General features: G+C 48.3%; 14 protein-coding genes across 14 annotated transcripts; 7 read left to right on the top strand and 7 right to left on the bottom strand.

Moving 5' to 3' along the window:
* Positions 1 to 271: 271 nt before the first annotated feature.
* On the top strand, positions 272 to 514 carry N7529_006088 (uncharacterized protein; the record flags this gene model as incomplete). The annotated part of the gene is made up of 1 exon (XM_057241615.1): positions 272 to 514. One exon carries the CDS (start codon positions 272 to 274, stop codon positions 512 to 514), a length of 243 nt encoding a protein of 80 aa, XP_057096974.1.
* A 58-nt stretch (positions 515 to 572) lies between these two features.
* N7529_006087 (Cytochrome P450) lies at positions 573 to 787 on the top strand (the record flags this gene model as incomplete). Its single annotated transcript, XM_057241614.1, has 2 exons — positions 573 to 580; positions 613 to 787. 2 exons carry the CDS (start codon positions 573 to 575, stop codon positions 785 to 787), a joined length of 183 nt encoding a protein of 60 aa, XP_057096973.1.
* Positions 788 to 2613: 1826 nt separating this feature from the next.
* Positions 2614 to 3054, top strand: N7529_006086 (uncharacterized protein; the record flags this gene model as incomplete). The annotated part of the gene is made up of 1 exon (XM_057241613.1): positions 2614 to 3054. One exon carries the CDS (start codon positions 2614 to 2616, stop codon positions 3052 to 3054), a length of 441 nt encoding a protein of 146 aa, XP_057096972.1.
* Positions 3055 to 4575: 1521 nt separating this feature from the next.
* Positions 4576 to 5629, top strand: N7529_006085 (lipase family protein; the record flags this gene model as incomplete). Its single annotated transcript, XM_057241612.1, has 2 exons — positions 4576 to 5211; positions 5267 to 5629. 2 exons carry the CDS (start codon positions 4576 to 4578, stop codon positions 5627 to 5629), a joined length of 999 nt encoding a protein of 332 aa, XP_057096971.1.
* Positions 5630 to 6022: 393 nt separating this feature from the next.
* N7529_006084 (uncharacterized protein) lies at positions 6023 to 6571 on the bottom strand (the record flags this gene model as incomplete). Its single annotated transcript, XM_057241611.1, has 1 exon — positions 6023 to 6571. The coding sequence occupies one exon, from the start codon at positions 6569 to 6571 to the stop codon at positions 6023 to 6025; it is 549 nt and encodes a 182-aa protein (XP_057096970.1).
* A 352-nt stretch (positions 6572 to 6923) lies between these two features.
* N7529_006083 (MOSC domain protein) lies at positions 6924 to 8204 on the bottom strand (the record flags this gene model as incomplete). The annotated part of the gene is made up of 1 exon (XM_057241610.1): positions 6924 to 8204. The coding sequence occupies one exon, from the start codon at positions 8202 to 8204 to the stop codon at positions 6924 to 6926; it is 1281 nt and encodes a 426-aa protein (XP_057096969.1).
* A 208-nt stretch (positions 8205 to 8412) lies between these two features.
* N7529_006082 (uncharacterized protein) lies at positions 8413 to 9856 on the top strand (the record flags this gene model as incomplete). The annotated part of the gene is made up of 5 exons (XM_057241609.1): positions 8413 to 8476; positions 8552 to 8723; positions 8771 to 8820; positions 8867 to 9420; positions 9467 to 9856. The coding sequence occupies 5 exons, from the start codon at positions 8413 to 8415 to the stop codon at positions 9854 to 9856; spliced, it is 1230 nt and encodes a 409-aa protein (XP_057096968.1).
* A 48-nt stretch (positions 9857 to 9904) lies between these two features.
* N7529_006081 (uncharacterized protein) lies at positions 9905 to 10885 on the bottom strand (the record flags this gene model as incomplete). Its single annotated transcript, XM_057241608.1, has 1 exon — positions 9905 to 10885. The coding sequence occupies one exon, from the start codon at positions 10883 to 10885 to the stop codon at positions 9905 to 9907; it is 981 nt and encodes a 326-aa protein (XP_057096967.1).
* Positions 10886 to 11383: 498 nt separating this feature from the next.
* On the bottom strand, positions 11384 to 12436 carry pre8 (proteasome core particle subunit alpha 2; the record flags this gene model as incomplete). Its single annotated transcript, XM_057241607.1, has 5 exons — positions 11384 to 11502; positions 11569 to 12165; positions 12224 to 12274; positions 12322 to 12341; positions 12393 to 12436. 5 exons carry the CDS (start codon positions 12434 to 12436, stop codon positions 11384 to 11386), a joined length of 831 nt encoding a protein of 276 aa, XP_057096966.1.
* Positions 12437 to 12701: 265 nt separating this feature from the next.
* Positions 12702 to 13512, top strand: N7529_006079 (E3 ubiquitin-protein ligase MARCH; the record flags this gene model as incomplete). Its single annotated transcript, XM_057241606.1, has 2 exons — positions 12702 to 13331; positions 13378 to 13512. The coding sequence occupies 2 exons, from the start codon at positions 12702 to 12704 to the stop codon at positions 13510 to 13512; spliced, it is 765 nt and encodes a 254-aa protein (XP_057096965.1).
* Positions 13513 to 13986: 474 nt separating this feature from the next.
* On the top strand, positions 13987 to 15000 carry N7529_006078 (uncharacterized protein; the record flags this gene model as incomplete). Its single annotated transcript, XM_057241605.1, has 2 exons — positions 13987 to 14597; positions 14652 to 15000. The coding sequence occupies 2 exons, from the start codon at positions 13987 to 13989 to the stop codon at positions 14998 to 15000; spliced, it is 960 nt and encodes a 319-aa protein (XP_057096964.1).
* A 132-nt stretch (positions 15001 to 15132) lies between these two features.
* On the bottom strand, positions 15133 to 16202 carry N7529_006077 (amidohydrolase family protein; the record flags this gene model as incomplete). Its single annotated transcript, XM_057241604.1, has 2 exons — positions 15133 to 15847; positions 15901 to 16202. 2 exons carry the CDS (start codon positions 16200 to 16202, stop codon positions 15133 to 15135), a joined length of 1017 nt encoding a protein of 338 aa, XP_057096963.1.
* A 663-nt stretch (positions 16203 to 16865) lies between these two features.
* Positions 16866 to 17135, bottom strand: N7529_006076 (uncharacterized protein; the record flags this gene model as incomplete). Its single annotated transcript, XM_057241603.1, has 1 exon — positions 16866 to 17135. The coding sequence occupies one exon, from the start codon at positions 17133 to 17135 to the stop codon at positions 16866 to 16868; it is 270 nt and encodes an 89-aa protein (XP_057096962.1).
* Positions 17136 to 18794: 1659 nt separating this feature from the next.
* On the bottom strand, positions 18795 to 20492 carry N7529_006075 (cytochrome P450; the record flags this gene model as incomplete). The annotated part of the gene is made up of 4 exons (XM_057241602.1): positions 18795 to 19805; positions 19866 to 19954; positions 20010 to 20094; positions 20151 to 20492. 4 exons carry the CDS (start codon positions 20490 to 20492, stop codon positions 18795 to 18797), a joined length of 1527 nt encoding a protein of 508 aa, XP_057096961.1.
* Positions 20493 to 20810: the final 318 nt, after the last annotated feature.

Raw genomic sequence — 20810 nt, 5'->3', positions numbered from 1 at the left:
AATCGTCGGAATTCAATTGAGTGGCCCACCAGCAGGGCTTGACGTCCCAAGACTCTGGTCATATATAACAACCTAGGACAATCTCGTCATCACCGTCACACCTGTCCTTGGTATGGACTGATCCGACATACCTTCGGGAGAGATGGGGCACATCATCTCAAGATGGTCAAAGATATAGAGATCAAGACTAGATTACCTGAGACCAATATCATATCAATCCATTATGATGGGCAATTCCATCTTCCATCTAAGATCGTGGACCTCTACCATCATGGATTTATTGACGGGTATGGCAAATTTTCACACAGTGGCTACCACACACTTGACTGAGTCCGCCCATTCTCTCAAGCTGGTATGGACTTCAGCAAACACCAGCAAGATTGAGGTATTCAGCAGAATTATCCAATCGAGCGGGCTCGCTCCTCAGTCCCTCAGCTCCGGCGACAACTTCCGCATTTTCGGGCGACCACAGCAAGACGCCACCCGGAAGTACTCGGACGAGAAGCTGGAGTAACTGTTCTCGAGCTTTGGCGAGGTAGATGCCTCGATTCAAATTACCCTTTCCCTCCAAAATGAGTCTGTGTGCCTGGCACATGCAAATCTTCAGCACAGTAGCTTCTCGAGACGGTACTGGGTCCAGCTCGACGCGGAATTGCACAAGAGCAACGGGCGGATTAAGCATGAGTTTCACGAAGTTAAGAGCGGGCCGTTCCAGGCCATCGTCGTCGATTCATGTCAGGCGAACGACGAGAACGTCCGGTCAAAATCTAGTCCATCCACTAACTAAACAATCAGGCCATCGCAGCTTTTCGTAATCCAATTGTCTCCAAGTCGAGAAATGGTAGCAGTCTCATCAAGATTGAAAATGCTCAGATCGTATGATTTTATGTGCCCCGGTCTCTTTAAATAGCTTTTTTCCTTTCTATTCCTTTTCCTATGTTCTGCAGATAGTCAATAAATACATGGTATTGCTGTGATACGGGGAGGGGAGGTATATGATCATTCCATACAAATGTCATTCCCGAAGTTTCCTCCAGCTAGGAAGAATAGGTTAGTATGGTAATATCTCTTGATCACAGTATCAATAGCCTGCATTCTATTATGTAGCCCTTTATTACAAACAAAGGCTCGTGTACGATTGCCGTCGAATCTGCATGGATAGTTGAGACTTGATAGTCCCGAAAACCCCCTCAGCACCTCAAAGCACGGTCCACAAAACGTGGAGCTAACATGAAATTGCAGAGACCACACCTGCATCTGCCAATTCGACAAAAGGCTACTGGCAAGGGGTATGCGAAATACGAAAGAGCGGGGGAAAATGAGAGAGATGGATGATTACTGCAGATTATCCAACCAGCCCGTTCGAAGGCTTTTCACCACATTACCAATAAATCAAATGCCCGTTAGCAATATCCTAATAGTATCTAATGTGATCAGGAGCAATAAAAACAAAGAAAAGAAAGCTGCACTGAATACTTCAATATTGTACTCGATTGGGGGCCTAGCGATACTCTGATTGTTATTTCTAGCCGAGTTCCGTTTGAAACCGCTTTTGGCATGGAGTCCGTTGAGATTATCCACAATTCAAATGTCTCAATACGTTGTATACAACGTACTAAATATAAATTATAGTTCTTGACAATTCCAAGGTTCACGAGGGTGGCGTGAAAATCGTGGTCTCCGTAACCACAGTCACAGGGTTCGTCAGGGTTCGTCCAAATACTCTATTACTCTGTTCTCAAAAGTCAGATCATGTATGGCAAACCAAATAATTCGTGTATAGCACAGGGTCATCGATCGATGATCGACACTCGGTCCGACCACATTTGCGGGGTGAACCTGCAGCTCTTCTTGTCTCTGATTGGCTGGGTTTTGAAGATGTCTTAAAAGTCAACAAGGAATTTATCTTGGAATATGTGGAGAAGGGCGGAAGAAGTAATAGAGAAGAAATGCACAAGTCATGGACCTTAAGGTTGTCTCACTTGTACATAAAATTAGTACACATGTTTAAGACATCAGTGAACTTTGTGGAGCAATGCCGTGTGACCCTACTTGGGTACATACTTTTACATTGACAAGGTGGTATTGGCAAGGTACGTATTGTTGAGGCCAAGTAGGGCCTTCAAATTCGGGAATAATAAAAGTACAGGATTTAGAGAGGCTTGCGATATATAGATAGAAATCTCTGACGATTCTGTAACAGCTTGATATAAGACGATCGGACAGTAGGATAAGGTAGGGCAGGGCGAAGGGCAGGGCGAAGGGCAGGGCGAAGTAAAACAACAAACAGATGTGCTGAAGAGGAGCCTAAATGGGGCCATGAAGTTCGTGGACCAATCGGAATACAGTATTGGTTGAGGCTTGGAATATACATACGTCGTATAGTGAGTGTATCATCATATGTATCATATTATACCAGGTTGCTATTTCGAGTGTGATGAGCCTCGGTGATTGATTTATGATATAATACATACCTAGAGGAAAACACATAAATAGCTTCATTCCTCCCATACATTGGTGCTATTCTCATCTTCAAATCTACATCCTTCAAACATCCTTCAACATCCTGCCAATATCTTTCTAACAAAACCTTTCCACTCCAATTCAATCACAATGCAGCTCACTCAGCTCCTCCTCGCAACTGGCCTCGTTGCCTCCTCAGCCTTCGCTGCCCCCGTCGCTGAGACCAAGTCCATGATGGCTGCCACCCCCCAGTGGACCATCCAGAACGCCAAGCTTGTCTGCAACGCCGCCAACACCGCCTGCAACTGGACCTTCGGCATCTACCCCGGTTCTGGTGCTGCCACTGCCTGTACCGTACCTTTGAACGGCAACACTGCCTCCCACACCAACGGCGGACCCGTCACCTGCGGCGGATACACCGTCACCTCTGGCTGGAGCGGCTATTTCGGCGAGGGCAACGGCTTCACTACCCTGTCTGTTGTCGACAACAAATCTCGCCAGATCATCTGGCCTGCGTACACCGACAAGCAGGTTGCTGGCGGTGCCGTTGTCAAGCCTGACCAGAGCTACGCTCCTGTCAACATTTCTTAAATGAACAATGGCCTCAGTGATGGGCAAAATACTGTATATATCAACAGAAAGACTTTCCTTAATAATGAAACATGACAAGCGATTCAATATATTCAATCAATCACGGGCATTTCAGACTTAGGCACTATTTTGAAGATGAGGAAAGATTTGGCGATGATCTAAGTGGCGCCTGATCTGAGTAACGCTCTCTCACATTGAGTTAAGAGACACGCGGGATGATCCGTCTCCAAAGTTCTTGGCACTTGTTATGCACACCAGCAAACAATCTAAATTTTAAAATGACCTTCCAGGGTACTCGGACCAAAGGCCACAAGCTTGGATCGAAGTAGATGATCAGGTATTGGTGTAATGAAGTGACTCGGCCAAAAACCCCAACATCACCCGATACACCTGTAGGCCCTGTTAAGGTAAGGAGAACCGGGTAAAATCAAGTATTTATTACAGCTAATGTGCCCCTCAGCCGAGAGGAAAAAGCAATTCCCCACTTGACTGCTATAAAAATCTGACCAGAACGTGTAGGGGGAGCTCCGAAGGCACGGAGCGCGTTGAATGTGGGATATGCATGCACGGACTAGTGGAGCTGAATGGTGCCTCGTGCCTCTGCGACCGGTGCTTTTGCTTTATTGGCTGGTGGTGATATTCCTGGGCGAATGGTATACAATGTTGCACATCACTTTCAGCGAGGTTCAAATCCGAAGCCCGAGAGATCGGCAGGACTTGCATTTTTGCTTTAAGCGGTCTACTTCCAGTCATGTCCCTGGTGGGGCTGCGGCGCTGGGATTTATTAATTTAAAGAATCGAGCTTGAATGTGGTGAGAGCTTTTGTATTTCAGTATTCCACATTCTAATAGCGCTGTCAGGTGTAAGGAGGGTCGTGGATCTTCAGGATTGAGGGGGGTAGAGGATGATTGTGTCCTTAGAAAAAGGGTTGGATCATCACTCTGTTGTCTTTGCTACTCACCACCTATGGGTCAGTTTTAGGAAGTGAGAGGATCTTATTTGAATAGGATTTGAAACATTTTACATATGTAAGGACTGAAGAAGTTCTTCAACCATTACCTTTTGCTTATGGTCTTGTGCTGTGAAGTATTCATCAGATCGAAAGATTCCAGTAACCATGTATTTTATTTTTCTTTTCCCTACATTTTGAGAGTGATCAATCGTGCAGATTAGACACTTATATCCTTGAATCAGAATTTTGAGTGTAGTATTCAAAGATTGCACTATTGCTCTGCATGCAGATTGGCGACTTATGTCCTTGAATCAGGATTTTGAGGGTAGTATCCAAAAGTATGCGCCATTGCTTTGCATGCAGATGAGGGAACAATGGGATTGGAGACTCTTGATGTGATGTGCCTGCAGACAAACCGTGTGATATGAACTCGGTCGTAGATCTTTCAGCCCGAAGTATACCACTGGAGTATGGGTAGAGATGAAGAGGAAGTCATCGTGCTCTAATTCTATCTATCTCTGCATTAATCAGAAAATAGGTCTGCAAAGACCCCAATCTGGCTGCCAACCATGTTCTCCTCAATCATGGCCCTTGGAGCATTGCTCTTGACGCTAAGCATGACTGTTGTTGCGTCTCCTGTCCAACTATCTCGCCGAGTGAAGTTTAATCTAGATTCGGCACCACCGAACGACAAAGCTAAGTCTCGGTCAGAAATCTCCTCTGAGCTGCTGAGCAACTTCACTTTGTTCGCTCAATTTGCTGCCTTGTCAGCTTGCGATCAGAATATCAACGCCACTGGAAATAAATTAACCTGCGATTACGACGGTTGTGGACTTGTGGAAGATGATGATACCGAGACCATCTTCACTTTTCACAATGCAACCGGTCCAACAGGGTATATCGCCTTGAACCACACCCGGAAATTGACCGTTTTGACTTTCCGCGGAACAGTATCCAAATACGACGGAGAGACGGATTTCAAGTATCAATTCACTGCCATTGAAGATGTCTGTCCCGGGTGCAACGCCCACGAAGGATTTTGGGGCTACTGGTCCAGTGCGGCAGACGTCATTATCTCTGAGCTGCGCAGCGCTACTACATCGCACCCGGACTATAGCTTGACTGTAGTTGGGCACAGTTTGGGCGGTGCTGTTGCTACCCTTGCGGGCACAATTCTCCGTACAAAGGGATTCTCTTTGGATATCGTGAGTGTGGCTCCAGCGAGGTGATATATCTAATAGCCAACCTGTGGTAAATCAGTGGACATTCGGAAGCCCAAAAGTAGGAAACTACAAGCTGGCTGAGTTCATCACCAATCAACGAGCGCCCGTCAGCGTTTACCGTGCCACCCATTACACGGACGTTGTGCCGAAACTGCCGCTTACGCTTACTTTGTTGGGATTCGATTACAGTCATCCTTCTCCTGAATATTGGATTGATCAACCAACTGGAGAAAAGGTCACCACTGATGTCGTGAAATTCATTGAAGGAATTAACAGTCTGGCGGGAAATGCTGGTCAACATGTTTGGATCCAGTGGCCTGACCCAAATCATGGATGGTACTTTGGGAACATGAGTGTGTGTCCTACACCTGCTGATTCGCCTCCGCCTGAGGATTCTTAGACGGCTAGTTGGTGATTCTTAAGACTTACAAGTGTCGTGATGCGCATTGGAGTTACAAGGCCTTCTGGAAAGCACATCTCCACGCGGATAATCAGATGAAGAATCCCTGAAGCTGGATTTTCGGGCTTAATTATATCCACTGCTTTGTTTTCTTTCACTCCGTATGTTAATAGAAATGATCCTTTGACGTTTCTTAGGTATATTAATATTTATCCTTGGCACGCTTTAGTATGCTGGCTCAGGAGCTGAACATACCGAACTAACGAAACTTAGCGTAAGAACTAACTGGCATTTGATTTGATACGCTTTCAGTTGTCCTCGTCGCCACTGGGGAGTGAGATTTGGAGATTGGTTTGTTCAGTCTACTCAAATACATCTTATGTCTTTATGCCGTCAGGAAGAAAACATCGACTTAACAACAGGACGAGGCTGCTCATTCAGAGTCGCCGACAAACTATACTCATTTCCAAAATGAAAACACTCCCTCTCTAACTTCCCAACATCAAACCGAACAAAGCCCTTCTCCACAAGATCATGTAGAACCATAATCAACCAGACTCGACAAGTAATCCCAGTGATAGAATTCAGCCTTTCATCATAGCTTTTCATAATTTGCTCCACGCTCTTGTGAGTGCCTGGAGAAAGCGTCGCGATTTGAATCATCACGCACAGGTAGTTCTCTGAGACTATGCCTGCTGTACTCTCGTGTCCCGGGATCCAGCTGTCGCTAATACCGCGTACGTGGTATTTGGTTCCGCTTGGTGCTTCAGCTGTGCCGGAGTGGAGGTAGAAGGCCCAGTGAAAGTCATTTGAGAGTGGCGGGTCGGAGCGAATATAGAGGTTGATGTATAGTGTGTTTGGAGGGAGGCTAGCGAGGAGATCGGCTTGCTTCTTTCGTCTTGCCGCAGCATTTTGCATTATCTCGGATCTGTTGGTGGACATTTTGGGGGATTTTAGCGATAGAACCAAATTTTGTCAGGATAGGATCAGGTCAAGATGAGGTGAAAGAAGATGGCAGCACATCGAATACAGTGCAACAAAGCGTGGGGTTAAAATGGGCGCAGGGATTGGGCATCGGTTCCCGGGGGGCGTAGCTAATGGCAATATCACGTTGCAAAACAATTGAAATAAACTACTGAGACATAGTCACCAAAAAGAAAAGAGTGAAAGTGAAAGTGGAAGTGTATTCATACAGAGATAGAAACTAACGACAGAACGATGATACAAGTACATGCCACTGGAAAACCCTCGTAAACAGAACCTTCCAATTGATAGTACACGGCTTTAGCCCATCTCAAACGCCCTCAACTTTCTCACCAGGAGCCAGCATCTTAATGTACTGATGTAACCCAGTCTCAAGAACATTAACTTCATCGCCAACCCGCAGCACAAACTCCTTCTTCGCAGGGACAAGCTGCATCCCCAAGCAAGCATTTGTCCGATCCCCTTCATCAATCCGCCGATACGACTTTAGCGTCTTATCCGGCTCCGACTTATGTCTATCGCCGGAAGCAGGATCGACATTCGGCAACCGACACCGAACAGTCCGACAAGAAGCGTGGATCTCAGTGCCGCCGATGGAAACTCGCTTCCAGTGATCTTCCTCAAAAGCAGATGGCCCTTGGACAATGATATTCGCGCGAAATCGTTGAATACTCAGATGCGGAATGGCGTAAGCACACCGCGAAGCTACGTCCCTGTGGCTGGACATATTGAGCAGATGGATTGGGTATGCGTCTGCAAAGGCCGTGTTTGGCTGGTGGCCCAATTCCTCCTTTGACGGGGCATTGCGGAAGATTTCGCGAGCGTGTGGCGCGCTTGCGCGGAAAAGAGTGAATGTTTTATCATTCGGGTCTAGCCCCAGAAAGTTGAACAATGACGCTGGGAGTAGCTTGCCAAGATCATAGGCGAGGGGCCTGTCTTTCCAGATCTTCACTGGGACGAGCGGGAACTTGGACTTTGCGGGTGGATCCAGCGGGACTTGGAACTGGCACTGGCTGTCTACGATTTTGAGGGCCATGCCTGTTTTGGTGAGTAAACCGATCCATCCTGCTGGTGCAATGCGTGGGTAGTTGATCAACAACACGCCTTTGTGTTGCACTTCAGGGCAGTTGGGATCGTAGTCTTGGGCTGAGGGATCAGGAACCCAGATCTCGGGCTGGATCAGCGCGAGACGATTAAAGCCTGCATTGCGCAGGGTGCGAATGTTCCATTCATCATTGTTGTATGCTGCAAAGGTGAACTGTCTATCGTATTCAAGTCCGGTGGAAACGACATTTGAGACCTGTAACTCCACCCCAGCGCAGGATTTCAGAGGGTAACTGAACAGTGCTTTCACGCGCCAGGATGGACCACTGTCATCTTCCTGACCCTGAGGTACACCATTGTTGTATTTTGGGTCGAATTCATCGTCCAGGTTACTTGTGCCTGGTGGAAGTCCAAGGCGCCGACATCCCTTCGGAGGAATGGTTGATGTTTTCTGCGAAAGAATGACAGTGATGAAACAGACGATGAAACAGATCAATGTCTCACGAGAAAAGATCAATTCTCCAAAGAAATGGTCGATTTCGTTCATTTTGGCTCATGCGAGTAGATCGAGATCGCGGATGGCAGAAGAAAGAAAATTGCCCGATCTCGGATCTTCCGATCGACCGCCATCGAAGTCGAAGCACCACAAACACCAATATATCTGCATTGCGTCTCTAGGGATCGCATTTTAATTTTACTGTGTATATATTGCCTTGTGAATCCGGCTAAGCTCCAACCATCCTCATGCGCCCGCCATGAGCATCAACATGGACCTTCTCGGTCTCGACGGTCTCGAGGGGTTGTACGAAGCAGACACGCGTGAGTTGTTGATTCTCTGATGTCCAAAACAAACAAATTATTGACGCTCCCAAGTACCTGTAATTTCGATCTCAGCATCGCAATCTCTTAACGCGTCGGCAGCCGGACGCGACCCCATCGCGACGGGTCTCCCGCGCCTAGACGATGTCTTAGCGGTGTCGCTCGATCCGCAAGAGCAAGGCGGTATTCTGCGAGGACATGTTACAGAATTATTCGGGCCTCCAGGGGCTGGAAAGACCTCACTGGCGTGCGTGTTTCTTCTTCACCGCTAGAGTCTAGACTGACCGATTGTAGCCTGAACATTGCCTGCAATGCACTGCGCGAAGGCAAAGTGGTCTGGATTGGTATGTCATTTCAATTTCAACTTGATTGCCAGACTGACGGTTTTAGATACGGGATGTGCCCTGCCTAGTCCTCGGCTCGAGGAAATGTCCGTCAATCTCGATGACTTTATTCATTTTCAAGCGCATACCTTGGCGCATCTTATAGCTCTTTTGACTCGACCACCTAGAGGGTTTCCTCCACCAGAAACTAATTTAATTGTTATCGACTCCGTGTCGGATTTATTCACGTCTCACTTCCCCACTGCGACGGAGCTGAAAGGCGAGCTCGCAGAGGGGAAACTGGCCGACAAAGCTCATTTGCATTGGCTTCTAAGCCGCAGAGCAAATGTAGCCAATGAGCTGGCTACACATCTAACCCGACTCGCTGCGAAAAATATCGCTGTCCTAGCTGTTAACCAGTGCCAGACCAAGATTAAAGAGGAAGAAGAGGCGGCTTTGCTGCCGGCCCTGGCGGGCGGAGCGTGGGAGAATACTATTCATACGCGCATTGCGGTGTATAGGGCTCTACCGAATGCGAGGTTCGCGGAAGTCGAGAAGCTTGCGGGCAAGCCGTTGCCTGAATCGCATGATGAGTTTGTGGTTCCGTTCCAGATTTATTCGGTATGTCGATGTTCTGTCGCTTGTGATTGAAGTCTAACTCGGCCAGGATGGGATTCGAGAGGCAGAGATCCAATCGGAGTTTTCTGATCCTATCACTCCTCCGCCCAAGTCTCCTGAATTCGAGTACTATGATCCCCCAACACCGACCCCTTCGCCTTTGTCTTCGGCGCTGTCTTCTCCGCCGCCCTCTCCACAGCTCGAGTCTCCCAAGAGTAATGTCCCGAGGAGTGAATCTCCCGCAAAAGATTCATCCGAACACCTGTCGCTCCTCGAAACGTCCCCCGAGTTACCTCCAAAGCCTGCATCGTTGGAGCAGCCTACGCACACGCCAAGCAAGAAACGCAAGGTCGACGAGGTAGCCGACAGCCAGGACGAAGACTCAGAAGAAGAATCCCCATGGACAGACGAAGCAACTCTCAGCACGAACCACCCATGAAATTATGAAATGTTGAGAATATATATCATTATATTCAATTGTCATATCTTATATAGCGGTCGTCCTCTCAGACTCAACAAACATCCTCCTCTGAACCACCCTCCCACGATGATCTGCCAAAAAGTCCTTCGGCTCAGCCTCCTCAGGCCCGTCCACACTCCGATCCGGCGTGTCAGGCGGCCGCTGCATTGAGCAAAGAGGCACAGTGTCGGCAATAGCAAGAGAAATTGGATGTCTAGACCCCTGGATGAGATCAATCAACTGGCCTAGCACCGCAAACTCAAGCTTCAATTTGAGCGAGTATATAAAGGCCTTCAACGTAATTTGCACTGCGTAGAAATCCGCATACTCCAATATCAACAAGATCAAGTCCATCGCCATGATCGCACAATTAATCCCAATTAGCCGGTACATGATGCTCCGCGAGTCCGGTCTCACAGAAACATCCGCTCCAAGCCGAAGCAATTTCACGGTCTCAATCACGTAAAGCGTTGAAAGGATACTCTCCTGGATCGTGAACCCAGTCAACTGGATCTTCTCCATAACATTATACCCATTGACCCAAACGACATCACCGCTGTGCACGATATTCGCGCCGTACGTCAAGATCGTCGTGGGAATATGCAAGACAAACACATTCAGCACGATCAACCTCAGCACCCAGCGGAGGATGCGCTCATCTCCCAGGACAAGATGCAGCCGCGAATACAGAACAACCGATTGCCCCGTAACCATGGTCCACCACCCGATCGAGAGAACCGTCACTGAGAGCACGGAGTCGGCCCTCGTGAAGAATTTCATCAAAAACCCAATCGAGTACGGCACCACGCCGAGACATCCCGAGATGAGAAGGGACCAGAAGTAGAGACCGCGCCAACGGCGGAAAGTCGAAGGGACGAGAATAACTAATTCTGCGACATTGTAGCAGGATAGGCTGAGGAAGGTGACTAAGATCATTTGGAGAGCGTCACATTCTTTTGCTAGTGCGCCTGAGATTCCGTCCAGTAGGTCCTGGGAAACGGTTGACATGGTGTGGATTCATGGGGATGGTGGACTCGGGGTCTTGAGGGTTGGAAATTTTGAAAGAATTGGTGTTAAAGGATGAGAAGGAAAGGAACAGAAAGGAAAAGGAATGAGATGGGACGATTTTACGGTGTGTTATGCATATGCAGTGGCTGTGCGTGGAGATTAAAAGAGAGTCCTGAATCTATTCTGGGGTAACCCTTGATTGATATATCTGACGCCGTTGTTCAATAGTGTCGGGGATTTTTGATCGATTGGGATTTGGGTGAGAATGTTGGCTTAACCATTAGGAATTTCATACTTGGACAGGGGTAGGATCATGTGGTCTTGTTGAATTGCCACTACATTCATGGACTCCTCAGCGTGGAAGTATTACGCTGCTAGCCGTCGGTGTGTGCTTCGAAGGCTATGGTTTGAAATTTTGAGATTTGAGATTTGTTTTTGAAGCAAGGCCGGACAAAAAATAATGTTTCATTCGAGTCTACATGAATTATGGGTCATCGTTCATAGATTGGTCAGGTAGTCCTCAATCTGCTCCTTGGTCAACTTGCGGAACCGAGGTCCCTTGGCACCCTCCACTCCTTCAAAGCCCAGAAGATGGTCTGCTGGCGGACCAACAATACCTGTGATGGGTTAGCTTACATTCAACGGAAACCGGCAAATCAGGCTATATCGGGTATCACACTCACCAATTTCTATTGTGTCACCATTCATCTCGCCCTCAATCGTTTCCTTGAGCGTCAAGAGTGCAATGTGGATCGCATCCTCCAGTTCTAGCCCTTCAGTGTATCGCTTTTCAAGGAAAGTCTTGGCGCTCGTCGCGTGTTTGCCAATCGCTGTCGCCTTCCACGGGTAGTAACTGCCACTGGGGTCGACCTGGTACAGACTAGGGCCACCCTTCTGGATACCGCCAGTCTGAGTCGAGGTCTTCTCCTCAGGGTGTTCCTTCTTAGCTTCCTCTGACTCGGGCTCAATGCCCTCATCCCAGCCCGCAACAAGCAGACTGACACCGTACGGCCGCACACCTCCAGATTGCGTAGCTTCTTGAACTACCCGGGCGACGTCCTGCACCAAAATCCGGGTGGGCGGGTATTCGTTGTAGATGCGCTTGTAGTTTGTGTGCGAGACCTTGCGGGCCTTGTCTACCAATACACGGTAGTCGGGGCCCATGCCGGCGTAGACCATGCCGATATCAGGTGTGATGAGGGAGATCTTGGACAAGGAGGGAGGATCAATCAGAGGCGATGAGGACTTCTTCTCGGTCGCGAGCACAATGCCGTTGGTAGCTGGTATGGGCGGTCAGCTTCCTGGGAGCTTGGACGGGAGAGCTTCGTCATCACATACCTTTGATACCGAGTGCCGTGACACCCTGGTTGACTGCGTTCAGGGCATATTCTGGTTTTATTAGTATTGATAGAATGATCAGATGTGATGGTCCATACCAATCTGCACCAGCTTTCCACTGTGAAGCTGAGTTAGCGGTGTCAATTCAAGAAGAACGAATCATCCTTACCTGGGAGAGAATGTAGTCAAAGAGAATGAATATCGGTCAGCCATGATTCGCTATCAATGTGAACAAAAGCAGAGAAGATGGAGAGATCAAGGGACTACAAGATCAAGAGAGCTTAGGCAGATGAGGGTGACGTTCGACGCGGTAGAGCTCACGAAAGGCGGTGAACCACATTGGGATTAGTTTCCCCTTGTGCTTTTCTGCTTTTCTCTTCTTCGCTTCAGTTCTTCTTCCTACGAATTCTTCAAACACCCTGTATTTTGTATTTCTCGGCTCTTGCCAAGGTTTGAGTGAATCTCGATGTGAGCCCCAATGGATGACTCTCAGCATTACCCTCCCCGGGTCTGTCGCATCTGCCTAGAATCAGTGTTGCCTACCTTCCAACCCTCAGAATTCCTCCAGAAACCTCGAGTGGTTTATGAATCCTCCGACCCAGAATCAGGTCGTCTCCTTAGTCCTTGTCAATGCAAAGGCTCCTCGCGTTATGTCCACGAGGGTTGTCTGCAAGCATGGCGCCATGCCGACCCAAAATACGGGACCCGAAACTTCTGGCAATGTCCCACCTGTGGCTTCCAGTATCGCCTCGAGCGTCTGACCTGGGCTCGGTGGATCAGTAGCGCCACTATGCAACTAATTCTCACTCTCGGCATTCTTTTGTTAACCATTTTCCTGCTTGGATTCATTGCTGACCCCATCATTGATTTTTACTTGGGCCCCGTGGACGATTACGTCGATCTGGTTGAGAAAGATGCGTCTTGGATTGAACACTTCATCAAAGGGCTAGCGTCGCTTGGTCTCTTGTCATTTCTCAAGGCAGTCTTTGCACTCTCGCCTTTCCCATGGAATATGCGCTCTGTCGCCTCGGGTCGGAATTCTGGCCGTAACCGCGCCGCCCAGTTAAATTGGCTGGTCATTCTGGTCGGCGTTGGTACTTTCCTATGGGTATGTTTAGTCTATCATGATGACATGGCTCAACTAACCGCATCAGGCTGTCTACAAAGGTGTTCGCTCATGGAGTAGACGGACTCTAGAAAAGGCCGGTGAAAAGGTCATGGATGTTCCAACGTCCGAAGATGAAGTTGAGACTGAGCCAGATCACGAACCTAGTTCTAAGCAAGATTGAACTCGCACTACTTAAGTTGCCGTACTCCTCTGCCCCATGAGACGTCGATTAGTCAATGTGCGAAGAACCATAACTACCTTCAATAACCCTCAATGGAAATCCTGAGAAGCAGACGAATGTCATGGGAACGTCTTGTTCCTATTGTCGTTTGTCAGTTTCATTCATCAGGTTTCTTTTTTGGGGAAGGCAGTCCACCTCTCAATTGGATGGAGCGTTCTGACCCTCGAGTCTGACCAAATAACGTTTCCGGATTGAATGGCGGTAAATTCCTGTCAATAGCTTTGAATTATCTGTTAGTGACATTATTAGCACATTGGTCAAGAATATGAATCACAATAGCATCGTCAATATTGTCCTGAACCTCAATACACGTCCCTCTTCACTTTCCTCGTAGACCGTCCAAAAATCTCCCCACCTTCATCTCGCTCTTTCTCCCGTATATGCACTCTTCTTTCCTCCAATCTTGATTCCAGCATGGATATACTACCAGCCGGATCACGCTTGGCAGTCGTCCGCTCCCAACTCGCCGTCGACTCAAGCTCGGAGGGCTCCTGCACTCCGCCTGGCTCCGGTAAGGAACCCTTCCCAGATTACAACGAATTCGACTGCGATACCATTGCGTCCCAGTGCACTGCTGATCAATGTCACGATGATGCCTGGAACTACGCTCTCGGCAAGGCCATCCAGGCTGAGATCCGTCAATGCCAAGTCGACCCCAACATCATTCCATATGTGCCCAGCGAACCGGGCGAGCGTAGCCAGGTCGTCCTCGAAGAGTTGAAAGAGCTTCTTTCGGATCCTCAAATGCGTCCACAGACTCGCCACCGGTACATCACTCTTCTCAACATCACGCTCCACCTTAACCATGTAATCTTTCACCAGAACCCAGAGTTCCTGGCTCCCAAGGAGACATCTGACGCGAAGCTTCCGACTGAGACTATCCTGACACATCTTGCTTGGCTGGATGCTATGTTGAAGGAGCAATGTCAGGCTGTCGACGACATCGCATTTGTCCTGAGGCAAATAGAGCATGATGACATTTCTGTTTACGAGAAGCTTCGCGAGATGGCTCGTGTCGTTGCCAGGTAAGTACCGAGCTTGCAGCTTTAACCTACTTTTTGCTAATTCTCGATTTGCAGAGGCTTGAAGAAACCACGTCCTCTTGAACGCCAACTCCTCGAGCTATACCACGCTCTGTTTGAAGAATGGGTACACACACCTTTCCTCCGTCTTCGAAACTGCCAAGTCCTCACCGAAGAAACCACGAGCTTGGCTCGTACTGAACTCACACGTCACGTCATTGCAATCTGGGACGTCAGCTCACGATGTATTGAGAACTACGACGCGTACACCTGGGCCACTCTGCAAATTCGCGAGGGATTTTTCGTACCCACAATGGACCATCTCGTCCATGCCACAGATGTCTGGGAGCAATGCTGGAACAACGATATGGCAATTACAGACCTGACAGAATGGACCGCACACTGAACAAGCATACTAACGACCGTACGAATTATGATCAGAGAGCACAGAGTCTCGTTTCTCTACGATCTGCTTCAAAATACCCAAATACATAACGTCTTCCACATTCTTTTAACAAAAGAAAACGTATATAACAATCTAAGCCTCACTATCCTTATAAGCTCCCAGCTTAAACAGCTTCTTAGCATTCTCCCTCCCAATCTTCACACGATCCGTATTGGACATCTCCGCCGCATCAAACCATTCACACGCATCCCCAAAAGTCTCGAAGGGATAATCAATCGAGAACAGAATCCGATCCGCCCCAACCTCCGCCATACAGAAGTTCAACGTAGTAGTCGAGAAATGGCCCGACGTAGTAATCCACAAATTATCCGCAAAATACTCACGAATAGTCCTCTTACACGTCTCCTGCAGCCCCAGCATCTTCTTCCGATCCTCAAACCAGTGATTAATCCTCCACATATCAAACGGAATGTGCTCCCCCAAATGTCCCAGAATGACCTGCAACTTCGGGTTCCGATCAAACGTCCCATTCGTCACCATCCCAAGAACATGCAGACTAACGCCCTGCGCAAACGATAGCGGCGGCCCAATCAACCACTTCCGATCAGCCCACAGCTTCTCGTAGATCGAGCCAGTGGGGTTGCGCGGGTGCAGGTACAGCGGCACGTCCAGCTCCGTGCATGTAGACCAGAACACGTCCCACTTCTCATTGTCGTAGAAGATCATATCCTCGCCGTCTTCGCCCGCGCGCTGCGTATCGTTGACCAGTGCACCGAGGAAGCCGTGCTGCGTGACGCAGCGTCGCAGCTCGTCCGCCGCTTCTTGTGGGTCGTGCATGGATAGCGTCCTGGCTTGTTAGCATGCCTTGAACCAGGGGTGGATGGTTCGTGGAACACTCACGCAAAGGCGGCAAAGCGGTCCGGGTGCGCTTTCACCTTCTCGGCGATGTAATCGTTGATTTCGATCGCGAGCGCCTGGGCGTCTTTCGCATCCCAGATATCCTGCACGCCGGGCGCGGTATAGCTGAGGATTTGGAGACCGACGCCGTGCTTATCGGCGAAGTCTAGACGGATGGGGCCCACGTCGTTGATTTGGGCTGTGTGCTCTTCTGTGTTGGTGGAGAACATTCCCGCCCACCATTTTGTTTTCTCGGCAAATCTGGGGAGCGCGAAGGCTTCTTCGAGAGCGATTTTGCCGAGCATTTTGGATTTGGGTTGGATAGTGGATGGAGTGTGAGTGTGGTGGATGTACTAGATTTGAGCTGTGATGCTTCCAGCTGCTCTTTTATAGCTATGCAGGGGCCCCGCACTTCGGAAGCTAGACGCCCATTGTACAACTTGTATTCGGTGGATTATCAAGAATACACACGTATTCATCAATTGTACGCTGTACGCTGTATACGCGGGGAACTCGGATCGGATCTACAGGCGGATGCGGGGCGCGGGTCGGATAGCGGCTCTTATCAACTTCTGTACACTTCGGTCTTTGCTGTTGTTACTCATTATCCGGTTACATTCGGTATATTTGTATAAAATTTGTGCTCATGCAGTATCTATGAAGGGTTTGTGGTCAGATCAACTCCCCGGGGCAACTGGTCTCAATCCAATTCCATGCGATGGCGGATCTCGTTAAGATTGGACAATCTCGATTGCTTCTTCATTGATAAAGCCTTTAGCAACCAAATGTCGGGACAAACTCCATCGTCCACTCTTGGCACCGCTTGTTGGTCGTCTATAAATATGTGAGCCGCGCGGATCAAGATATCTGAGGACATGATACTTGGTATTCACATCGTTATCAGGGGCCATTAAGTGATTACTGATACGCGGTGGAGGGATCCGTGCTACTTCTAGCTCAATGGCTCCTCACGGCATGGAGTCTACGGACGGAGTATCGCCAAGGAAGTCCACTATATGACATGGTGGGACCTCACCGATAGGGTAGATCTTGTCGATTTTTTCGAGACTTGGGTTGTAGTTTCGTTTGAATTCAGGATTGTAGCCTACCATTGGCGCTCCGGTGACGTGGATTTTGGTTCCCACTGAGGAATCTGCGGCTAATGGCACAAATATCGAGAAATGCGCTCTTTGGGAGGATGAGTAGCGGGCAGAGATGAGATAGACTGTTCGGGTCATTGGGGGTATAACTAGTTGACTTGAAGAGTAATTGTTGACGATGGTAGGTTGTTGTAAACAGCGACAGCGAACACTGACTGTGCAATGCCTCGGTCATTTCTTAAGCGCCAAGTTACAGAGACATTATTGGCCGGCCATATATTCCACTTATACCTGGTCTGTATATTAAGGGATATCGAAGAGTTCTAGCTTGAACAAAATATATAATAACCATACTCAGATCTACTTAATAGATGGACCCTATTCTCTCTCCGCGTCGGCTCGGCAGTTCCATGCGACGGGTGGCGGATACGACATGAAATACTATACAAGACTGTACAACATATTACTATAAGTATACATACATGTATATATACTGTCTCATCAATTCGAAGGAAAAGAATACATCTCCGAGCTCGTAAGCTCCCCATGTGAACGTAACTGAACAATCGACAACAGCATCCCAAGCACAGCAAACTCCATCTTCAGCTTAATACTATACACCAACGCCTTGAGAATAATCTGCGTAAAATAAAATCCCATGAACTCCAGTACCATCAGTGCCAAGTCCATCCCAATAGCCACGATATTGATCCCAATCAACTCCAACAGGACTTTATGTCGTTTTTTGTCTTCCTCATGACTGATCTTGATCATCCCCACCGTTTCCCAGATATAAACAGACGAGATAAGAATCTCTTGGGCCGAGAACCAGGTCACTTGAATGCGTTCGATAATTGAGTACCCGCGGACCCACGATGACGAGTGTCGAAAGTACTCCGAGCCAAAGTTGAGCGTTATGGTCGGGATGAGAAGTATAATTGTGTCAATTATGATAAGCCACTTCAGGAAGTGTAGGAGACGAAAGTTTTGCGAGATTAAATGAAGTCGCGAATAGAGCACTATCGACTGTGTCGGGACCATGCAGACGAACCCAATATTTGAGAGGAGGAGACTCAGCCACAGCGGAACGATGTCGAAGTATTCAAACGAGGTCCCCAGACTAGTCGGTATTAGCCCAAGGGTTGTGGATATTAACAAAGCCCAGAAATAGAGACTGCGGTATGTCTTGAAGCTCAGGGGGATGAGTACAGATAATTCGATAGCATTGTACAGCGCGATCGAGATAAAGATTATTACCGCAACTCCCATTGTCTGGTTCTGGCCCAGGGGGTAGGGAGCTGCTGGAAACTGCCCGACATAGTGTATTTGGGTGGTGACCCATGATGGCTCAGGGCTGGGGGGTTGGAGATGGCAGGGTTTTGAATTGAACGCGAGGAGAAAGGGGGGAGGGAACTTTAAAGATTCTCCGCGTTCTTCAAATCGTTTATCGGCACCTGCCGGCCATTTGTATGGACATCCAGTGGAGGCAAACCCTTCCCGCTATTCGGTTCACGGCGTCATCAATTCAAGTTTCGCCCAATGAGATCAATTGGATTTATTTTCATATATCCTTTCTTACCGTAATGCTGAAACTCAATGTTAAGCCTCGAAGCCAACTCAGTCATATCCATGGCTACCCTACCCCCCCTTGTTAGCGGTCGCGTTATGATTCGCAGAACTACAAGGAACATTGCATTGGAACATGGATTGAGCAAGATAATGATAAGGGATAATATCTAGACACTAACATATACACAGTAGAATTTTGAGCACAACATAACACATAACCCGAATCTCCTACTTCCTAACAAGTAGAATCCCTCCCACGTTCATTGGTCGACAAGTCACTGAATCGTTCCAGTCCGGGACTGGCGCAGTCTCCATCTTTGCACCCACAGCATCAACTAAAGAAATATCAAACCTGCACAGGATAGAAGCAGCGACGAGTTTCATATTCAACACCGCCAGTCTCTGCCCTTTGCATCCGTGTTTGCCCGCACCCCAAGAAATGAACTCCTTTTTAGCTTCCCGAGACGGATCCCAGCGCAATGGTTCCCCGTAATATGCCGGGTTGATCGATGTGTCCAAGAATGGGTACACCACCAATGACCCAGAGGGGATTGTGTATCCTTTCATTGTGATATCTGGGCCGGTGTTACGCCTCATGGCCGTGTATGGTTGGGATGTGCGGAGGGTTTCTCGGATGCAGCGGTCTAGGATTGGGGTTTGGGTTTCCCATGCTTGGAGCGGGATGGTTGATAGGGTTTCCGTGGAGGTATCTTGGGTGGTTGTGAGGACTTTGATCTCTTCTTGGACGGCAGTGGACCATTCAGGGTTTGAGGATAATTGCATTATCAGCCACGATACTGCTGTAGTGTCAGTAAGGTTCCTATTGTGTATGGTGACTGTGCAGAACTGACCTATTGTTCCGGTCGCACGTGCTCCGGCTAGAGAAAGCCCTAGAATGAACTTCAAGAGATCAGTGTTTGTCGGTAATAAAGAGTCTGCTGAACATACCCCGAATATTTGAATAGTGCTATCTCCATTATCCAACATTTGTTGGACAACATCATTCCTTCTCACGCCGCTGCTCTTCCTGCTTTTGAGGGCCTTCTGAACAATGCGGAACATGCGAACTGCGGATATAATCTTGCGAAACATCAAGGTATTCGGTAGCCATGAAAACCAAGTCGAGTATGGGTTGGCAGGCGAATCGACAATATCGACCAGGGTTTTCAGACGGGAGGACATCGCCGGGTCATTGGCTATATCGAAGAAAGCGTTGGACATCATCGTTTGAAAAGTGATCTAAATGAAGCCGGGTGTGAGTTTCTTTTTGACTTGTCCAAGACCATGGGATAGAAATACCTCGTGGATAGAAGAGCAAGGGTCGAGAATAGTTTGTGTTCCCCATGAGTCCATGTTTCGCTCGCAAGTAGAGAGTACCAATGGAATCACTATTTGCGTCGTGTTAGGATATAATAGAACCAAAGAAAGGATGTAGAAACTCACTGGGCTGCAAGTTCTCAGGCCGCTGCATCGAAATAATACGTTTTATTATGGCGTTGACCTGATGGATGTTGAACTGAGCGGTGTTCTATTTCGACGAATCAGTGATCAGAAACATAAAGCTGAGCAAAACAATACACTCACACTCCCTAGCAGAATAGAGAACGAATCATATATGCTGAGTCCCTTTTCTCTGAGGAATAGTTCGCGACCCTCCTCTCCAGATAGGACGATCGCCTTTCGTCGGAAGAGCGTGAGTTGATAGATAGAAGAGGACGTCGCCTTGAATCCATCTCTGATAAACTCGAACCGCTCGCCAAAGAACAATTCAGTGATCTTCGAAGCGGGTAATTGAAGTTCTGGAGGCGAGCTGCTTGCTTTCGCCGAAGACCCAAGCGGGACGTATAGGAATTTGAAAAGCATAGCACAAAGTGCCAGAGCAATGCATGCCAGACTGGCCAAAGCTAGAAGCGAGACTGACGACATGTTGCAAATAGACAACGATCTTGTAAAAAGGCTTTGTAGCATGATGAAGAAGATGAATGGAAGTCGCGATGGTGAACTAATCAAAACTCTCCCACTTTCCTCTCTTTATAAAACCACCCAAAGGCCCCCAAAACACCAGGTACCTAGGTACCAGAGCTTGATGACGCTCTGGTCCCATTGCCATGGAAAGAACAACGCAAAAAGCCCCATTCTGGGTCTCGATTCTGACTCTTCCATGAATCACTTAGCCAAATGCCCAGGTTTCACCCGGGAATTGACTCGACCGCGCCCCAATCCTCATCTTCCCCACTCCCCATG

Source organism: Penicillium soppii (assembly GCF_028829465.1).
Source record: "Penicillium soppii strain IBT 18220 chromosome Unknown utg000005l, whole genome shotgun sequence".
Classification (NCBI taxonomy): Eukaryota; Fungi; Ascomycota; class Eurotiomycetes; order Eurotiales; family Aspergillaceae; genus Penicillium; species Penicillium soppii.
This window is presented reverse-complemented; position numbering and strand designations above follow the sequence as displayed.